Source organism: Oxyura jamaicensis, chromosome 1 (genome assembly GCF_011077185.1).
Source record: "Oxyura jamaicensis isolate SHBP4307 breed ruddy duck chromosome 1, BPBGC_Ojam_1.0, whole genome shotgun sequence".
Taxonomy (NCBI): domain Eukaryota; kingdom Metazoa; phylum Chordata; class Aves; order Anseriformes; family Anatidae; genus Oxyura; species Oxyura jamaicensis.
This window is the reverse complement of record NC_048893.1, coordinates 62999210-63017863: the sequence shown is the minus strand read 5'-3', so window position 1 is coordinate 63017863 and position 18654 is coordinate 62999210. Positions and strand designations below refer to the sequence as shown.

The following is an 18654-nucleotide window of genomic DNA, read 5'->3' as shown; positions in this document are numbered from 1 at the left end:
AAGATAAAAGCCAACAGTTCAGCACCCACTGCTTAGGCTTCAAGAACTTCTCTCTGAATGGGATGTGGTTTCATCATTCCAAAGCAAGTCTGGGCTGCTAGGGTTTCTGGGAATTATCAGTAGCTTCTTAGCTATATGACCTTCAGCTGGTGGTCAGGATGTGACCTTGGGCTTTCTACAGCCTGCCCTACCTTTAATCTATTCTCAGTTTCTGATTGTGGCTCACCACAACATTTAAAAAATGTGAAAAGTGTGCTAGAAGAATCTTTCTTGTCTAGCATCTGTCCTGGCTGTCTAGCTGGAAGTGGTGATTTTCTTTCAAGGACAGACAGAAAATTTACTCTTAGTCCAACCCCACAAAAATTACAGTCTGTGCCCCAGACTCCTATTATCAGTCCAAATCCACAGAAGATTATTCTGCTATTATTTCTCTCACTTGCACCCCTGTGACCATTTTCACCTGTGCTGAATGAATGCAGACTGCCAACAGTTCAAACCCCTCCAATTATTCAACTGAAAAGAGTTCAGAGAGCAACAAGAGTGCTCAGAAATCTATGAAATATAACCTATGAGGAAACTGCAAAGGAATTTTTGTTTTCTTAAATATAGAGAAGACTGAACAGAGACATGATAACAGTGCTCAAAAATGTAAACGACTTCACTAAAGAGGAAGGAAATAATCTCTTCTCTCCCACGTGGAGAGGATAAGAGTAACAGTGTAAAATTGCAGCAAGGGTTTGGATTTTTTTTTTTTTTTTTTTTAAGGATTAGGTATTAGCAAAACCGTTTCTAGCTGTAAGGGTGGTAATATAGAAGCACTGGGATGGGACACCTTGGAAATCTCCACAGCTGGAATGATTTTGGAGCAGGCTGGGGCAACGTTTGCTAATGGGACAGGTGCTGATCAGAGATCCTGATCTGAGATCCTGATCTGAGATCAGGTCACTGATCTACTGGTACAGGAGAAGGAATCTGTGACTCCTTAAAATCCCTTCCAGCCTTGCTTTCATAGAATTTAATGAGTCATTGGATAAGTATATGTTCGTCACCCTTTGGGAGAATTTTAGAAATATGCTTGCATCTTTGTATTCTTAGTTTCCAGAGCCTTAAAATTATTACCCTTCCAACTATGCTCTGTGGTTCTCTCCTGCTAAAGGTGAAACTAGTCCTGCCAGTTGGGAGCTAGAACCCTACCATTCACTGAAAGACAATGGGACTATTGCTCCTAAATAAATTGCAAAAAAATGAGCCTTTTGGCCACACAGTTTCTTGTCTTCACTTTCGTGGAGGCATGCATTACAGCATTGCCGAGTTGTGATCTTCAGAGATGACCACCAGTGAAACACAGGAAATGGGATTTGGGCCAAAAATGGTTAACACGTCCAGTCTCTGGCTGCCACTGGCAACCACATCAGATAGTTCTCTTGGCAGGCTGAGCAAACCCCATCTCCAGACTAGTTCAGTTGCTCGTCCTTGCTGCTCTCACTGGCTGGCTCCTCCAACATCTGAACTTTGACAGCTGAGAACCTTCCTCTAATTTCTAACCTTGCATATTTTCTTGGCCAGTTTCTTAATCAGTTCCTGTGCCAATATAATACTGTGTTGCCACTTCCTTGGTGTTTTCCAGCTTAGTGGATTTGTAGATGACATCAGTATCCCTCTTGTTTTTCATTCTGTTAAGCTAAATAAACAAAGCTTTTTCATATCCTCTCAGAGATCCAGTTGAACGCACCCGTAACAGGTCAGTAACACACTTCTTTTCTGATATAATCAAGAGGTGGTCCAAAATTGTAGAGTGGAGAAAGGGTGTCTCAGAAACAAAACACAACCACTTTTATAACACAAAATGAAGGCCTGGGAAGGGTTAAGAAGTGAAGTTGCGCTGTTATTTGCTCTGTTAGAAATGTAGTTGTCCTACAGAAACTCTTGTGGTCTTGGTTATGGTTCCCCCTTGAGCACCACAAGAAATCTGAGAGTTGTGGGGAAGAGTAATTCTTGCACCCATCTTTACACAGCACAGCCCACTTTCTGCTGCTGGCAGTCTCTGCTGGCCAGAGCTGAGGCCTGAGGATTGCAGCTCTTCTTCCCACATCCCCTTTGCAGAGGCCAGCCCCACTGGTGGCACCAGCACTGCAACGCTGTGGTTACACATTCAGCAGCAATGCTGCTTGAACCGGCTCATCCCCACCCTTCTCCACTCCCAGCTGCTTTTTCCATTTCCCGCTGGGCGCCCCTCTACTGCCAGCATAAGTGTTTGTGCAGTTATGTGCAGAACCAGGTCAGGGATTTGATCCCAAAAAAATAGCCTGGCAATTTTTATTTATTTATTTATTTTCCCCAGCTGGAATAAGTTCTTCTGTCTGGTTTCTTGGGTGGCTGCGCAAGAACTTCGGCTGGCATATGGGAGGGAAGAGGATGGGGGTGGAAATAAGCAACCTTGCCATGCGTGCTCCTCCCAAGTTAATGCGGCTCTTCCACTGAGGCTCCCCTCCACTCTTAGCTAGCGTGGGCTGATCTTGCAAGGGAAATCATGTACTTGCTCTTCGTCATGCCCCAAGAACTCCCCACCCTCCTTTCAAGGAACGCTGCTCTTTCCCCATCCATCTGTAGTACATATTGCCAAAAAAGACTCTCTAATCAAATCAACGTCCATTAAAACAGCTGGGTTTTTGAGGTCTCCCACTTATCTCATTTAATAAAAATAGTCTGGAAGAGTCATTGAGCATAAATCTCGTGAGTGGTGCCACTCACATCACACAATCCCTTTTAGAAGTTGTGCTGCATTTTCTATGCCTTTGTCCTTGGACCATTGTAAGAGTGCATTATGGCATCATGACAATTACTAGAAGGACAGTTTGAAAAGTTTAGCTCTTCGTCATCAGATTTAGCAACAAGTAAATCTTAGTTACATCTGTGCTCATTGAGACATCCTTTCTTGGTAAGCTATTACAATTCAAGTTAAAATAAACCCACTTCATTCTTTTCTTTCATTGTCCAGTTCTGAGCTTTGCTATTAGTGACATACACAAAAAAAATCCAAGAAAAATGTTATTGTTTGAAGTTTTCTCATTCTAACGTGTTTGGCTCCAGACAGTCCAAGGGAGGTTGACACAGCCATTATTGCTAACATGCTTTGCAGAAAAACTCTTTCATGCTGTCTTGGGAGAGCAAACTGGGAACCTAGTTTGACTGAAGTGAAGGACACAAGGATTACTGTAAAGTTTGACTGATTTCTGTAGGTATTCTGAGGACATACTGCAAGACTATTACTCGTTGCAATACTTCTTTGGAGAGTAAGGAAAAAAACCCTGTCATAGCATTTAGATACAGTGCTAAGAAAACCTAGTTATAAAAGGGCATATTGTGATAGATCTTGCAGTCTTGCCTGAAGATAGTTCACTGGTGATATTTGTTTATCTACCAAATAAAGTGACAGATACTTCATTTCTGTCTGCCTACCAGAAGCTATTTTGGACTTGTTTTTATGCTTATGACATGTGGGGACTCAGAAACTTTGGCCAGACTTCACAGGTCATTCATTGGAGATTTGTCCACAAAGAACCTGCACAACATCAACTCCTTTTGACTCCCAGGAATGGCCTCAACAAACAGTATCTGCAGTACAAATTATCTATTAATAAATATGATATATTTATAAATAGAGCAACCATATATATATATATATATATATACTTTTTTTTTTTTTTTTTTTTTGCATAGACTACACTAAGAAAAGTATTTTAAAACAGGTAACTTTCTATATTAACGTCTCTGCAATAGTGTACTTTCAGGGAGTTTTTTTCTAACATACAGATTTCCATCAGCACTGCAAGTCAGTGGCAGCAGATGCCTGCATTTTGGTTTAAGTACTCCTTAAAAAAAAATAAAAAAATAAAGAAGTCATCAGTTGCTGAAAAGTAGCAATGAATAGCCTAACATAACATTCAAACAATCACTTAACTGACAGGAAGACACAGGGATCTTAATTTTCATTCAAGGATAGAAGCCATGAAGGTAGCTTTCATTGTGATTGTAGAGTCAGCCTCACCTGAGCTTGCATAAGCAGGGCATATTTTTAAATGAACCAAAATCTTTTTGTCTCATTCTTTTTCAGAAGACGACAATAAATCTGAAAACTGTGTTATGAAAACAAAAGAAAGCAAGAATACAGAAGCCAGTTGCCGTAGCTTCTGTTATACATTTTAGAAGGGAAGTTGTTGGTTTATAGAGTGCGTGTCTAGGTGTTGGACAGGGGCCCAGATTTGGCCCAAATGACAATTCTGCCTCATGTTTTCAGCAGAAGAGTTATTGCTAAATCCCTTACTGTAAGTCAGAATTGCCAGGGATATGGAACCTCCATGTGGCCCAAGGAGCTTGAGGGGAAAAGGATCTGAACTATTAACTGCTCCCCAGTGAAAGAAATCTTGACCCACTGCATGTAGACATGTCATGGAGCAAAACAGCTTTTGACAGTAGCAAAAACCTTTCTCCATAGGAACTGTGTGGGTACGCCCCTTTCCTTGACCCAGATAAGCCTGTGGCTGGGTCAGCTCCCAGCTGGCTGGTGTTAGCCCAAGGAGAGGCCAGAGGTGAGGGGTGAGCTGGGCAAGGCTGCAGCATCCCTAACCAAGGCGGGCTTAAGATGCTGTGGAGCCTAAGGGTCAAAAGAGCTGTGTCCTAGTCCTGCTTTTCTGCATGGCGTTGGCCATTTACTGGACATAGCTCTTCATCTCATACATCTGCAAGGAAGAAAAAAAGCTGGTAGAGAGGAATTCAGGCAGAATAAGTTCATCAGCACTTTGAAGTGAACTTGCAGTACTAAGCACTTGGTATTATCACTGCAAACCTAGGCCTTTGCTGGGAAGCATCAGTGTGACAGGATCATCTACTGACAGAGTTGTCAGCACTTTTTATAAAGCTGGAGTACTAGGACATGCATTCGGTTAAACTGTTTAAACAGAATATATTACTTAGCATACATTTTCCATGCTACTGTAACTGCAGAAATTGTCCTTCAAAAAGCCAAACAAACCTACCTGATCTGCAGGCAGTACAAAGTAGCAGAGTTTCTCTGAAACCTAGAGAATTGCACTGATTTTTCTGAGGATTTCACCTAATACTTACTTATTTTTCTATGATATGACTTGATTCAGGCTATTTAAATTTCCATTCTAGTGTCATCTGTAGTTGTTTTTAACTTCAGCGAAAAGCAGGATTTCATTCCAGCTAAGACCAGCCATATCAAATTCAAGCTGGAAAAAGTGTTGGGGAAGGGAAAGGAAGGGCATTTTGGCTGCGGAGAAAAATGAGAAGTGACTACAGACTGAAGTGGAAACTTCATCTCAGCTGTAACAATATCTTCGCTGCAGCAGCAGCTAGCTGGCACAACTTTCTGGACCTAATCTCTTTACCCGTTAGTTTTTCATCCGTACTCTCTGCTGCGTGCTGGTGAGGGAGGGCGAGCTGGGTATCGCTGCCGCGGCCGCGCAGCCCATGCCAGGAACCTCTTGGTACACTGTCTGCATCACCGCGTCCCAGCCCAAGTGAGCTCATGAGGCTCAGCTGGACTCCGAGAGGTAGCGCAGACACGTAGCGAACACAACTGTCATGGAAAGTCTAAGAGGGACGCTTGTTCCACGCGCTGCCTGGACAATGAAGAATCGGCGTGCCACCCCCTCTCTCGGCCCCCAGCTGATGCCAAGGCGGGCGGCCGGCCGCCGGCAGATGAATAGCAGGTCTGTTCCAGCAGCTGCGCGTCCCGGTCCAGCGAGGAGAGAGGCTGCGGGAGCACAGAGTGCCCCGCTCCTTGCGTGGTCCGTGGAGGAAGAGACCTGAGGGCAGCAGGATGGCCTCAGAAGGGGAGAGCATCAACCTTCAAGTGAGTCCATCTCGGGGAAATACCCGGGGGAAGGGAAAGTGGGAGGGAAGATCCCCACTCCGGGGGAAATATCCATCCCTCCTACCACTTGCTCCTCAGCTTTTGCAGCTAATTTCACTTGAAAACGCAGTGCTGCTTTTTTCCTCTGCTTTCCTTTGAAGAAAAGCCAGTGGCAGGATCTCTTCTACTTTTCTGGCAGGAGCTATTACGAACCTTTTTTCCGAAAGAGTTGGGGAAAGAAGTAGGGGATATTACTAAGAAGGGCTGCTTTGGGGGGGAATGAGAGGCAGCAGGGGCAGAAATTAAGAGTTCAGCTCTCAGAAGGAGGCAGCACATAGTTTACAAGCTGCAAAAATCTGAGCTGTTCCTCATCTTACAAAGCCTTTCTCTGTTTGGCAGAAAGTGCTCCTGATCTGGAGAGGAGGAGAAGAAATAAATACAGAAAATGCTGAGGGAGCGCAGAGGCCAGGGTTTCCTATGTGGAGTTTATAGAAAACAAAACTTCTTGATAAAGCTCTTTCAGTTCTCTGTCTTCCTCTTCTGAGTGTTTGTGTTTTTTAAGAAGGGTGTTTCTTGTGCTCAGCATGTGTTTTAGGAAAGGGCAACTGCCCAAGGCTTTGGAAAAAGAAACTGTTAGAGATGAAATGGAATCAAAACCCCAGATCACAAACACCTGTCAGACATCAGAAGTTCAAGTCCAGATTTGCACTTCAGCCAACTCCAGAGAAGGGGAGACCATTGAAGCATTGCCTGTGTCACAGCTTCCAGCCCTGGGAAGGTCAGCAGCAGTGTCCAAATTCTGCAGCTGATTTTTCTGTCTGTAATGGTCTTAACAGCCCTCAGGCTTGAAAGTGGGGAAGTCTGTCTCAATTTTTAACTCTTTGGCCCACGTCATAGAGGCCATAATGTAAGATTAGAAGCCTGGGGAATAATTACATTATCCCAGAGCTAGATAAGCGGTCTAGAAAGAAGGACCAAAGATCCGTGATCCTGCAGAAAATAAGGCACACCTCCCCTAAGATACGAGGTGCACAGCAGTTTTTTAAGACCTTGTAACAGTGAAGTGCAGATAAGAGATACCATAACTGAGGAAAATACACAGGTGGCTTTGACAATTGTTGAAAGTGTATTCTACTTAGCACTCAGACGTTTGGCTTTCCTAGAACTATGTGAAAAGGGAAAAAATATAGAAATCAGTATCCCAGGAACTGGGGACAGAGGGCACAGGACAAAACAAAACAAAAGCTAAATAAAAAGTCAAACTAACTTCTCAGATATTAAATATTTCCGCACAATGGAAAATTTCAGGTCTATATTGGATTTTTATCCCAGGTTTTATAGATGAAAAAATCACAGATTAAAATGCTCATAAACTATGGAAAAATCTGGACTTTAGATTTTCCTGCAGTCAGACTTTTCTCTTTGAACCCATTTTGACATTAAATGAAGAGCCAAAAGTGATCCTTGGAACCTTCAGCCAAAAGCAGTCTTTACGATGCTCAGAAAAGGTTGGTAAGCCCTAAAGGCCAATGTTCCCTTGAGTTACAATATTGAAAAGAGCATACTGATCTGCTTCTAGAGCAGAAAGGCATAGAGTGTTTCTATCTACCTCTAAACAGGTTGCCAGAAGAAAAATCATGCTACAGAGATTTTCTTTGTGACACCTTGCAGGGATTTTATGAAGCTACCAGAAAGTACAAAATGTTGACAAATGCGCACAGATTCCTGCATTCTTATGACCCGAAAATATGCAGGGCTGAAGGGGGAGGGAAAGAGCATGGTATACAGCTGCACAGCTGAGACAAGCAGAGGGTCCTGGCATGACTCGAGAAGTGTGGGATGAGGGGATTGATGGAGGGGGGTGGGGAAGAAATCTTTCAGTAGAAAGTACATTTAAAAGCCTATGCTGACACCCTGCTCTGAGCAGGTGTTTTCCTGGAGGTTTCCAGCTGTGGGTTTATGAGGAGCCAGTGGGAACCTGTGCTGCACACTCTGGGGCGGTGACGTGTGACTCGCTTCTCCTCAGCTCCTGGCTGGAGTGGCAGGAACAGTTACAAATGTTAACTGTGATACAGTACAGAAATAGGAATTTTTATTTATAGGGTCTCAGAGCAGTTGCACCATAACTACTAGCATTTCTTACACAACATTTGCATAGCCAGGCTTGAGAGGTAATGAGAGAATAAAAATCATATGAGCCACTAGCACAGGAGAGAGAGAGAAGAGGAGATCAAAATTTAAGGCATTTCTAAGGATGACTGATCAGTCACCCATTTTTTTGCTCATCCTAAAAGAGGAGAACAAGAGCTGACTCAGCAAAATTAGAAGTCTCCCTAACAGGAGGCACTCCCTCGCCCAGCGTGTCGTCAGCCCGTGGAATTTGCCACCTCCTGGCGCAGGTCAGAAAGACAAATATTGGAGCAACATTGAGAAGAGGTCAGGAAAATGTTATGACCAGTAACAATATTTACAGTTATGCAAGTTAAAAAAGGTACTTTCAAATCCCATAATCCAATGGCAGAATAAAAATAAAAACCCTTTTCAGCTCCCTACAGGCAATAGCACGGTTGTTGACCAGACTGCAAGTAGTGTCTTGCATTAGAGAGCATTAGAGCAGATGTATGGCAACTGACCAGAAGTGAGACCTAGAACAGGTTTTTACCAGCAAGAGGTATTTCCCATTAATCCACTTTCTCCCTCACAAAGTTTTTCTTGTTTATCATGTTTCAAAGGAGTCTCTTTTCCAGACTTGACTTCTAAGAAGACTAATAGAACCTCAAACTGCACAGAGAGATGCTAAAGGGAAATGAGGCTGAAAGGAAAAAAGAGCCACAAGGCTGTAGAGCAGCCTCGCCAGATCTACACTAGCCAGCTAAGTACTAAGACAATGCTTAAATTAAAATCTTTTAATCAGAAAGATTATCTCACCTACTGAAGGACAAAATTTTAACACAAATTAATTTGAAAAATGCATTTTTCTTACCATACATTTCAATTTGTGGCTTCTGAGCAAAAGTTTCACCTTCCCCTATTAAACATCTGCCATTGACAAGTAACTGAGCAGGCAGACCAATAATGTGATGAGATACAACAGAGTATATCCCAAGATAGCTGGGATCAGAAAAACATGTTTAGGAGAGAAACAAAGGAAACAACATACAAAGTCCTATCACCAATTCTTTTTTGCTTCAGAAAACAAAGGCTTACAAATCAAGATAGTAGTACAGCTTTGACAGTCACACTCTGGCTGGTTTATCTGCACTTCTTTATGCTATTACTCCTGCTGACTCTCATCCCCTCCCCTCGCATAGAGATTTGCATGGGGAGTGAGAAAGAGAGAGCCATACAGGGCTGTTCTTTTCTGCAGAAAAAGACCCATTAAATCTGTTTAGCTGTGTACCTCAGCTGCTGCAGTTCATGATTTGGCATCTTAACACAACCCTGTTTCATCGGTGATTTAAAGTAATGTACCAGGCTTTGAATGGAAGCAACTGAGATGACATCCGTTCTACCACTCCCACCACAGTGGCAGGAGCCAGGGGAAAGTCTGTGGGCAGCTGAAGTCAGTAACACTCACATGTTATTGCCACAGATTAGGTCTGTCAAAGCCCCAGATGAACACTGCAAAATGAGGCAAAGATTAGGGTTGAATTTAATGGTTCCAGAATTTTATTAGGTTTGTATTTTTATATTTTCTAATTCACGATTGAGTGTTATGTTCTGTGCACCAGATGAATGCCATCCACATTCATATTGCAAAAGAGACTAGGTAGTGTATGCTGGTTCTTTCTTTTTATAGTTTCTTACTCCTTGGTTAAAAAAAAAAAAAAAAAAAAAAAAAGTTACAATCCTCTGGGATGAGAAACAGAAATAATACATCACCGTTTAGGGGATCATTCATACATCAAAAGTAAATAGAGTAAACAGATAAAATAATCACTCTGGAAAACAGACCCTATGCTAAAATTTTTGTCAGAAGCTGTTTGGTGAATGCTTTGAATACTATGTCCATCTGTAGAAACAAGCAACTTGCAAGGAAAAAAAAAAAAAAAAAAAAAAAAAAGGTTTTAAATCTTTAAATCATTGGATAATTTACTTCCAGTGCTCAGGTTTTGACCAGGTCAACAGCAGGAAAATTTTAGACATGCAGATAAATGGAGTTAGCTGTAGGCCTAACAGGAGGGACTTTTCTAAAACGCCCACAAAACAAATGGAAAGTCCCACTTACTGCTGTAAATCCCATCTCCCACATCTCACTTTTGGTCTATGCCTGATGAGGGAATGCAGCAAGTGTGTTAGACTTTTGGTTTTGCATTTTTTTTCATGACTTTAGCTTGTGCCTTGAGGCTGTGACGTGCTTACAAGTTCTTGGCTTGGGCATTTATTTGCCTGCTTCTGCAGCAACAGCCAGCTTGTGCTTTCTAGTGCTGTAGGACCTTTACCCTCATTTAGCAATTTCCTAGAATGATGGCAATATAACATCACCAGCCAAGCAGTGTCCCTGCCCCAGTGGACTTCAGTAGTGTTATTTGGGTTCTGGGACAATCTGTGTGATTTGTGTTTGTATAACACCAGTCTGCAGTGAGTGAGTGAGAGAGAGAAAGTCTTTCAGAAAGAAAAGCTCAAGTGCTTCAAAAATAATGATTACTGTGACATACATCACTGTAGTGCATGCAACTCAGCCATCAAGAGTTTGGAGAACTTACTCACCATGTTTTTAACAAAACTAATCCAGTTATTACAGCCCCTCTGGCATGATCCCACTCCCCACTGCCAGGGTGCACTCCACCTCCTCTGCTATTCATTTGACTATGGTAAAGCTGATTCAGGGAGCTAAACTCAGAGAAAACTCATAACTTTGTGTCAGGGTTTTTGGTCTGCTGTGCTGAACTAGTTCGTGGCAGGATCAGACAAGGGCAAACACCCAGGAGAGGTAGGTCTGTGTGGCCAGGAAAGCATGGGGAGGTAGTAGGTCCCCTCCTTCCAGCCTAAGCTGCCTCTCACTTCAGATCAATCAGCTGAAGGTACAAGTCTGGGTGTAGCCAATGGTAGGAGCAGAGAAGGTCCAAATGGTAGCAATGATTGCTTTCACTAGTGCACACCACTCAGATCGCAAGATTTCAAATTGCTGCTCAAGACTAAAGCCTTTATAAGGCTAGCTAGAGGTTAAGGTGAAGAATCACCAAGCGCTAGTCAGTCGACAGGCAGATATGAAATATGCTATCACATTTAGGAGTGAGAATGATCCTGTGCTCTTCTCCCTCAGTTGCAGTGACCTGCAAATTCTGTGTAGCATTACCCGTGCTGATTCCAGAGACTTTTAACTCTGACACTAGCAGACAGACAGCATGATGACAAGATGCTGAGAAGAAGGAGACTTTTTCTTAAGCCTGTACTAATGGGTCCTTTGTTCTCCAGCCAGATGTAGCATTTCTCCTCTACCCTGTACATTCCTCCCAACAGCTCTAACTGTCCCAGACTTCCCACTTAGAGAGAACATTCATTTTTGCCCTTCTCAAACAAGGGGATCTTCTCATCTTGAGCAACTGAACCCCACATTTCAGGGTATATGGGGAAAATGAGCCACGTGAAGTTGGTCAGAACCTTGGAGTTATCCCACAGAAACCAGTGGTTTTACACACTGGAGGCTGGTCTGGCCGCTGGCACTCCACCTTGCTGAGGGGTGGTAAAAGGCAAGCACCAATGTCTTAGTGAGAGAGGGAGTCTGATCCCATGCTGGCAAACCATGTCCACAGTGAAGTTCTGCATGTGAAGGTAAATAAGGGCAAGGGATGTTGATAGGAAGCATATCAAGTAGTGAACTAGCTTGACTGACAGATCACTCAGTAAATCTGGTCTCGTTGACAGCATGCAGAGGCCTCCTATAGAAGAGTATGAGGAACTTGAGCTAGAAAGGGTTCTTACACCAGGATTAAGGCTAGAATAGGAGTTTGACGGCACTGCAGCAGAAAAGAAAAAAAAAAAAAAAAAAAAAAAGGCAATGATGTGCCATTGGAATAGCAGTTTCCTCTGATATATCTAAAACATTGCCTGCCAGGACTTGGTGAAAACCTGCCTGCAGTTGCACGTAAGTCCACAGCAGTGCTACATGCCAGAGCACCTCTTGGGAGACAAATTCATCTTTGACATATCTCCTCTAAAGCCAGGAGAGGCTCACAGGAAGAAACCTAAGTTCTTTATGTCTGTTGTGGCAAGAATTTCAGAGTAACCCAGCTTAACTGGGAAACCCAGTTTAATTTATATCATAGTCCTTGCTAGGGCTGTTGAACACTCATATTGCCTCAGGCCCATGCTGAGGTCCCACTGTGCTCTTTGGTGGCAGTCCTTGTTCAGAAACATTTCAGCAGTGGCCAGTGAATAAGAAAACAAGGCACAAAGTACGGAGATGGAAGAAAAATACTACCTGCTTGTACTGCCTGCTGTTGGACAGGGGTACTGCCACTGAGGTAAGGAGAGAGGACCACGGAGGTCAGTGGGTACAACGGTGCCTACTCTATAAATCTCCTACAACTGAAGCAGGGTAGTGGAGAGGGAGCAGGCCTGGGAGGCATGGGTCTTCTGGTGGGGTGGGGGGGGCAGGAAGGACATGACGCAGTTCAGGGGGCGGCAAGATGGCACCTGCACAGTGCCAAAGGCTGAGGGGACACTCAGAGCTTTGCCTGGTGGTGGCCCCATGTCCATGGCCCCATGCAGTGAGCCATTGCTGCTGCACCCCATTTGGAGGACAAGGCACCTCTCAGATTTGAGCACACAGGGAGTGGGTTTTATTTAGTGAGTATTCATGAGCCTGGTTATGCTCACGGTAACATACACTTCTGGCTGGCCAATGTCAAACTCTTCTACTAAGCCATCTTTGAATGTGGGAGTTCTTTAGAATGTGAAGCACTTGCTAAACCATGGATAAATTGGCTTTTGCGTCTTTTGTCAAAAAGTTGCCTCCTTTGGCTTCATTCCATCCCATGCCTGAAAGCTGAACCATACCTCTGATTCTCTGTTCACCTCCATCTGACAAATTGGTACAGTTCCACCACTCATTTAGCCAGTAAAAATTGAAGCCTTCAGCCCAAGCTACCATTTCTCAGCCCTTCCTGAAAAATCCATATTCATTTGCCATGTCTCTCTTCTGAGAGCCAGCAACAGGTGATGCTCCATGCATGCAATAACCCCCACCAAAAAAAAAAAAAAAGTGTGAACTTTTCTGAGTATGAAAGGACATGTGGGCATTTTCACTGCCATTTCCCCATCCTGGGCTTGTGAGTCAAATGTTTATAAAACTCTCTGAGAAAAGGGAACACAAGAAAGGAGCTCCAAGAAACTTAACACTACTGTAATCTGGATCGCCCCAGGTATGTAAACACGTAACAGAAACTTTTGAATTGTACACCAGAATGATGGAATAGCCCCAGTGCAGATGCTGCAAGATTCACATCACCAGTTACCATACACCTTGACACGCACCTTTGAAGCAGGCAAGTTATAATTCCTTGTCAAATTACATGAATCAGCTGTGTGATTCTATAATTATAGCTGTGAAAACCTTTATACTCGGGATCTTAGAACTTTCTATCCAAAATAACCCTTAGGGAAGAAATTTCGCATGAAGTTTCTTGGGTCAAGGTTCAGCGAGTGCTGGAAATTCTGGGGGAATCCTATCAGCTAATTTAGAGAAATGAGAACAAGCAAATGAGATGTTGTGTTGTTTTGTGGATTGTTTGGGCTCTTTTCTTTTTCTTTAGGTTTTAATTTTTGTGAATATTTATGCATATTTGCAGGACTCTTCTCTTTGTAACCACACAAGTCAAAGTAGTATTTTGGGGGAAACAAAAAAATCCCCAAACTCACCACAAACCTTAGTTATGTGAGAAAAATAACTGCCCCTACCATTCTGAAAAGAGTCAAAAGGCAATCAACCATTCTTTTGTAACCTATGTTTTTCTGAAGGAATGTTTCTATAGAAAATAAATACACTAAAATAATACCTACACAGGACTTTTGTGAGAACCAAGTTCTGTTGTCCTTAGTTCTCCAAGCATTTTGTAAGTATCAGTGGGTTTAATTTCACAGTCCCTACATGAAGAAAGAAGTGCTTTCCTGCTTATTTTGCAGATGGGTAAGTCAAGGCAGAGGCAGTTAAATGACCACTGATGTGTCCAAGAATATATAAGCAGAAAATGACAGAAGCAGGAAGAAAAACCAGATCATCTCTGAATACACGAATTGCCATACAGCAGTGTGGTCTGTGGTTCCATCTGTACTTTTCACTGACTAAAGTCTTAAACTCCACTTTTCTCACTTTTCTTTCTTTCTTTCTTTCTTTTTTTTTTTTTTTTTAAGAAATTGTTAAAAGATTGTTGTATTTAGTCGTCAGAGAGCACTCTGTTACTTCACACAATGTAAAGTAAAACATTAGTTGAAGAATTGCAGCAAACACAATTCCTACCCTGCTGAATGTAACTTTAACATAAATTGGAAACAAATTTTGTTGACAAGCTTTCGAAAGTATGGGCACACAGCTGTGTTTGCACCTCTTTCTTGGTGGAGCTAGAGTCATGTTCAACCATGTTGGCGTAGGAAGCAAACCCCAAAGCCAAAGCGAAGCAAGCTAAATTAAATTAAACATAAATTCTGACTCAGGATGATCACACACGCTCTTGATGCCTCTGTTCTACTTTAAGTTTGCACCCTTTTTTAGCTGATTCAAGATTAAATGTTCCTCCACATCCTTGTGTGACTTCAGGCTGTGTCTACATATTTTTGCTGACTGGAGCTGAAACACTGAAAGTGGGGAGGTTCATCCTCACCACCACCACCAAAGCAAGTGCTCAAAGTAATCACTCTATCAAGACTGTCTGGGCTAGGAAACTTCCATTACTGAGTCTCTAAGCTAACCCAGATCATTGTGAAAGAGCTTGTTTAGGGAATGCACAATTATGTCTTCTTCCTTGGAAGAATTAAGTCCCCTGTCTTCACGAGTCTGGACAGAGACAGAAATGGCAGCTCCTTTAGACAGGCCCTCATCCATCTTATTGCAATGGAATAATTGTTCTCTTTCTTGGATTTTTCTTGGCTGATCATCTTAGCAGACAATCTAGTTCTTCGTGGATGATTTGGGAAGATCATAAGATTTACAGTCTGGGTTCTTTCTGTCTTAGAAGTAAAGAATAAGGAAAATAGATACAAACAGAAATACAACCCAAACCATTCCTGCATAACACCAGTGCTTGTTTTTCCTTATCTTTAGCCCACGGCTATACCTTGACTGGCAATCCACACTGATCAGAGAGACATCCAGCAAATAATTAATACGCCACAAGAAAATATAATAAGCTGCTGTTTTCCTCTCTTTTAATAGAAACAGACTTGAACTCCATTTTCATCTTCATATGCTAGATTCCTGGGAGCTGATTCTGGACCAAATCCTCAGCCAGTCCCCATTTTTGGCATGTGGCTGTGAAAAAGTTGCCCAAGGGAGTTGTGTCAAAGGGCTTTTACTTTGCTCTTCATGGCTCCACGTAGGGTCTGAAGGAATCTGAAGTGCTCACGAAATGTGGTTTCCCCTCTGGTGTTTGCTGTTCAGCTTGCTCAGCAGCTCAGTCGTTTAAAACCATTGTGAGTGGATTTAGCACTTGTGAAATAATGCTGGCCTATTCAGATCCAGAGAGGGATGGGCAAAATCCACCAGCACAATAGAAGCCCCTCTTCCCTCCTCCTCAGATGAGAAGCGAGGGTGCAACAGAGTTCAAGGGAGAAAACTACACACACCCAGGTGCTACACAAATCCTGGGGGAAAGAGATATGGGCCTAACAAAATAAAAACGTTTACAGACGTTCAGAGGAGGTAAAAACCTCATCCTCATAGAAAAACAAACAAACAAACAAACAAAATCCTTACTTATAGAAAGCAAATCATGAAGGAGAGGAAAAAAATAGGGATAAGGTGAGTCTTCTCCCTGATTAAAGGCCTGTCCCCTCCTCCTGCCCTGCAGCCAGGAGAGCAGACCCAGAAGAGAGCTCCAGTGGGGTGTGGTGCTTGGCAGCACAGCAGGAAAAGCTGGAGCTCGTCTTGGTTTGAGTTGCTTTGGTTGTGCAAGGATATTGATTTTCTTCTCTTGTGCCTGTGATTTAAGAAAGGCCAGAATCCCGCAAAGCTCACAACTTGGCATGATCATGGGAAGAAAGAAGGAAAATCAGCAAAGAACTCAGAGACCTATTACCTTCCTAGGGACACAGGTAAAAATTCAGCCAAGGCTCAGAGTCCACAAATGACAGATTATGCATGCTAGTAAGCAAAATGGGGTGAATAGATAGAGAGGACTGAGAGTCACGGAAGTCTGCCCCCAGAAATCAGAGAAGATGGAGCCCTCCGCTTCCTCCTAGGCTGAGCTACTAAGTATAGCAAGAGGCATGTTTCATCGCTGAGCCATCTAACGCACAACTGTTCTGCTGAGAGCATGAAAAAAAAAAAAAAAAAAAAAGATAACTAATGTCATCTCTGATGTGGACGGCATTGCAGGCATGCTGTAGATCTGTATCGGTATGCAGAGATTTGAACTCAGGACCAGGCTCAGACAGGCAACTCCAGAGCAGATGGCAACAGTGCTTGTTGGCTACTAATTAGGTTAGCTTTTGGTGAGTGATGTGGAGCTGAGCAGTCCTCTGATTCATTTCCAGCCCCCTCCGTGCTACCTTCAGCCACAAGCATCCAAGCACAACTCTGAGTTACTGCGCTGGGTCAGTCTCAGGGCAGACAGTTTTTGGGCCATGGCGAGATGGTAGTTCTCGAGGAACCCCAGGTGGGGAACATGCCTGGGATTCGGACACAGGCCAGTGTGGTGGTGGTGAACTCAGGTGTTTACAGCCAGGGTGGGGCAGGGGTTGAGCCCAGCGGGTCGTGTTAAAGCACTTCCTCTTGCCTCACTTGCACAATGTACAAACAGGGACATTATCTCCTGTGGGAGCAACTGACTCAGATGCTTGGCCAGCTGCAGGGAAAGGTGTCTCCATAGCTGCCAACAGCAAAGAGTAGTTTAAAAAAAATAAATAAATCCATCACTTTGTGGCTGCAAATGATAACAATGCAGCCCTCTTTTTTTGTGTGACCCAAAGGCTTTTTTTTTTTTCTTCCTTTGCTCTCCTCCCTGTTTTTTCCTATCTAGGAGCCCAATCTGTCTGTTTTTGGTGTGCCTAACATAGATTTTTGGACACCCCCCATTTATTTTACATATTATCAAATGACGTATAAAAAGTAAAGTTCAGCCAACTAAACCTCAAGGGAGTTATGCAAGAGCAAGTAGCACTGATATGTATTTTCAGCTTTATCATGAGCCCTGTGCAATTAACCATGTATGTCCATGGACTTCATACATCTGTTTATGAAGTACATTGTGGGTGCATTGTGCTGCAGATCTGGCTGGAGCAGTTTGAGAGGATGCTGTTTCCCAATGGCACGCTGCTATCCTTCAATCAGAAGACAATGCCTCTAGCCCCATTCTCCTCACCCCCTCTGAGAAATAAGGGGACAGCAACTAGCTGAGTAACTGCTCTGGCTATATTAGCTGTTTCCACACGCATACTGTATCAGTGCCCAGCACACAATGAGGCGCTTTACATTTGTTATCATCTGCCCAGTGGGCGTAATTGTAAGGCAGATTCAACAGAAACAAGAGCAACACTTGTGGGAAGTTTGTCTTAGGACTAGCAAAATACAGAGTCTAAGAGAAGGCTGTGATTTACTGATCACAATCTCCATATGGGAGGATCTATGTCCTTTGAAGGGCTGCTTGTCCTCCTGGTGCGTTGTGAAGGGCAGGTAGGCCTCTGTGAATCCTCTTGGTTGCATTATAGATAATATGCTGTGGGCCCAAAACTGTGGGAATATTATATCTGTTACCAAGCAGCACTGGGTCTGCCTCTTGCCCAAGGCACCTGTATTACACACACAGTCAACGGTAACATGTTGATACCTGCGAGCAGAGGGAAATTCACATTCTGTGCTTAAATGCCGCAGGAGCTGAGGTGTTAGGATGTGTGAAATTAAGGTAGAGAGGGCAGGGAAGGAGAGGAAAGGCTTCACTTCTCAACTACAGACAATGTAATAGGTGTGTAGCTGAACGAAGGCCTTCAAGGTAGAAGAGGTATCCTTTGGGGCAGCCTTTCTTCAGAGGTAAAACCTTTTCAAAAAGCCCAGTGAAAACAAGAATATTTTGGTCAAGAACTGAGAAGAACAATTGTAATGATTTCCCTAAATATTTATCTTCCTGTCAGGTAAATATAGATTAAGAGTCCCTGCTCATGATAATCATATTAACAGATGGAGAGGAGTTTCTTTTGCCCATCTTCTCTGGTCATCTCATCATCAGCATCAAACAGGGTATCAGGATGCTCAGTCAGGACGCAAACTGTGAATAAGCATAAAGGGGCAAACTTGCATTTATTTTCAGTTTTGCAGAGAAACAGACTGTAGTGAGCACACAGAAAGGCACCACAAAACACCCTCACCTAAAGCTGATCTGCTGCAATGACAGCAACCTCTGCTGCAGGAGGCAGTAACCAGAAAAGGAAGAGTGTGATCAAAATTGAATGAACTTTGTGCTAGATGTCTGCAAATGTTTAAGCACACAACTAAATCTGGGAGCTAGTATGAGCTGCTTCTCTGAGCCCATATCAATTAATGACAACTACAACCACGGCACTCCAAAGCACAAGCATCCAGTGCCTAGTCCATCCTGTATGGTCCTTTCTGTTTTCCTACTTCT

At 43.2% G+C, this 18654-nt stretch overlaps 1 protein-coding gene across 2 annotated transcripts in view; it reads left to right on the top strand.

Annotated features, from left to right (window-relative positions):
• The first annotated feature begins 5576 nt into the window (after positions 1 to 5576).
• The window catches only part of NINJ2 (ninjurin 2), a 46249-nt gene continuing 33171 nt past the window's right edge, over positions 5577 to 18654 (top strand). For both annotated transcript variants that reach the window (XM_035345531.1, XM_035345539.1), the window contains exon 1: positions 5577 to 5878. In XM_035345531.1, coding sequence (XP_035201422.1) covers positions 5846 to 5878 — 33 coding nt within the window. In that variant the 5' untranslated portion in view covers positions 5577 to 5845. The remainder of the gene's footprint in view (positions 5879 to 18654) is intronic.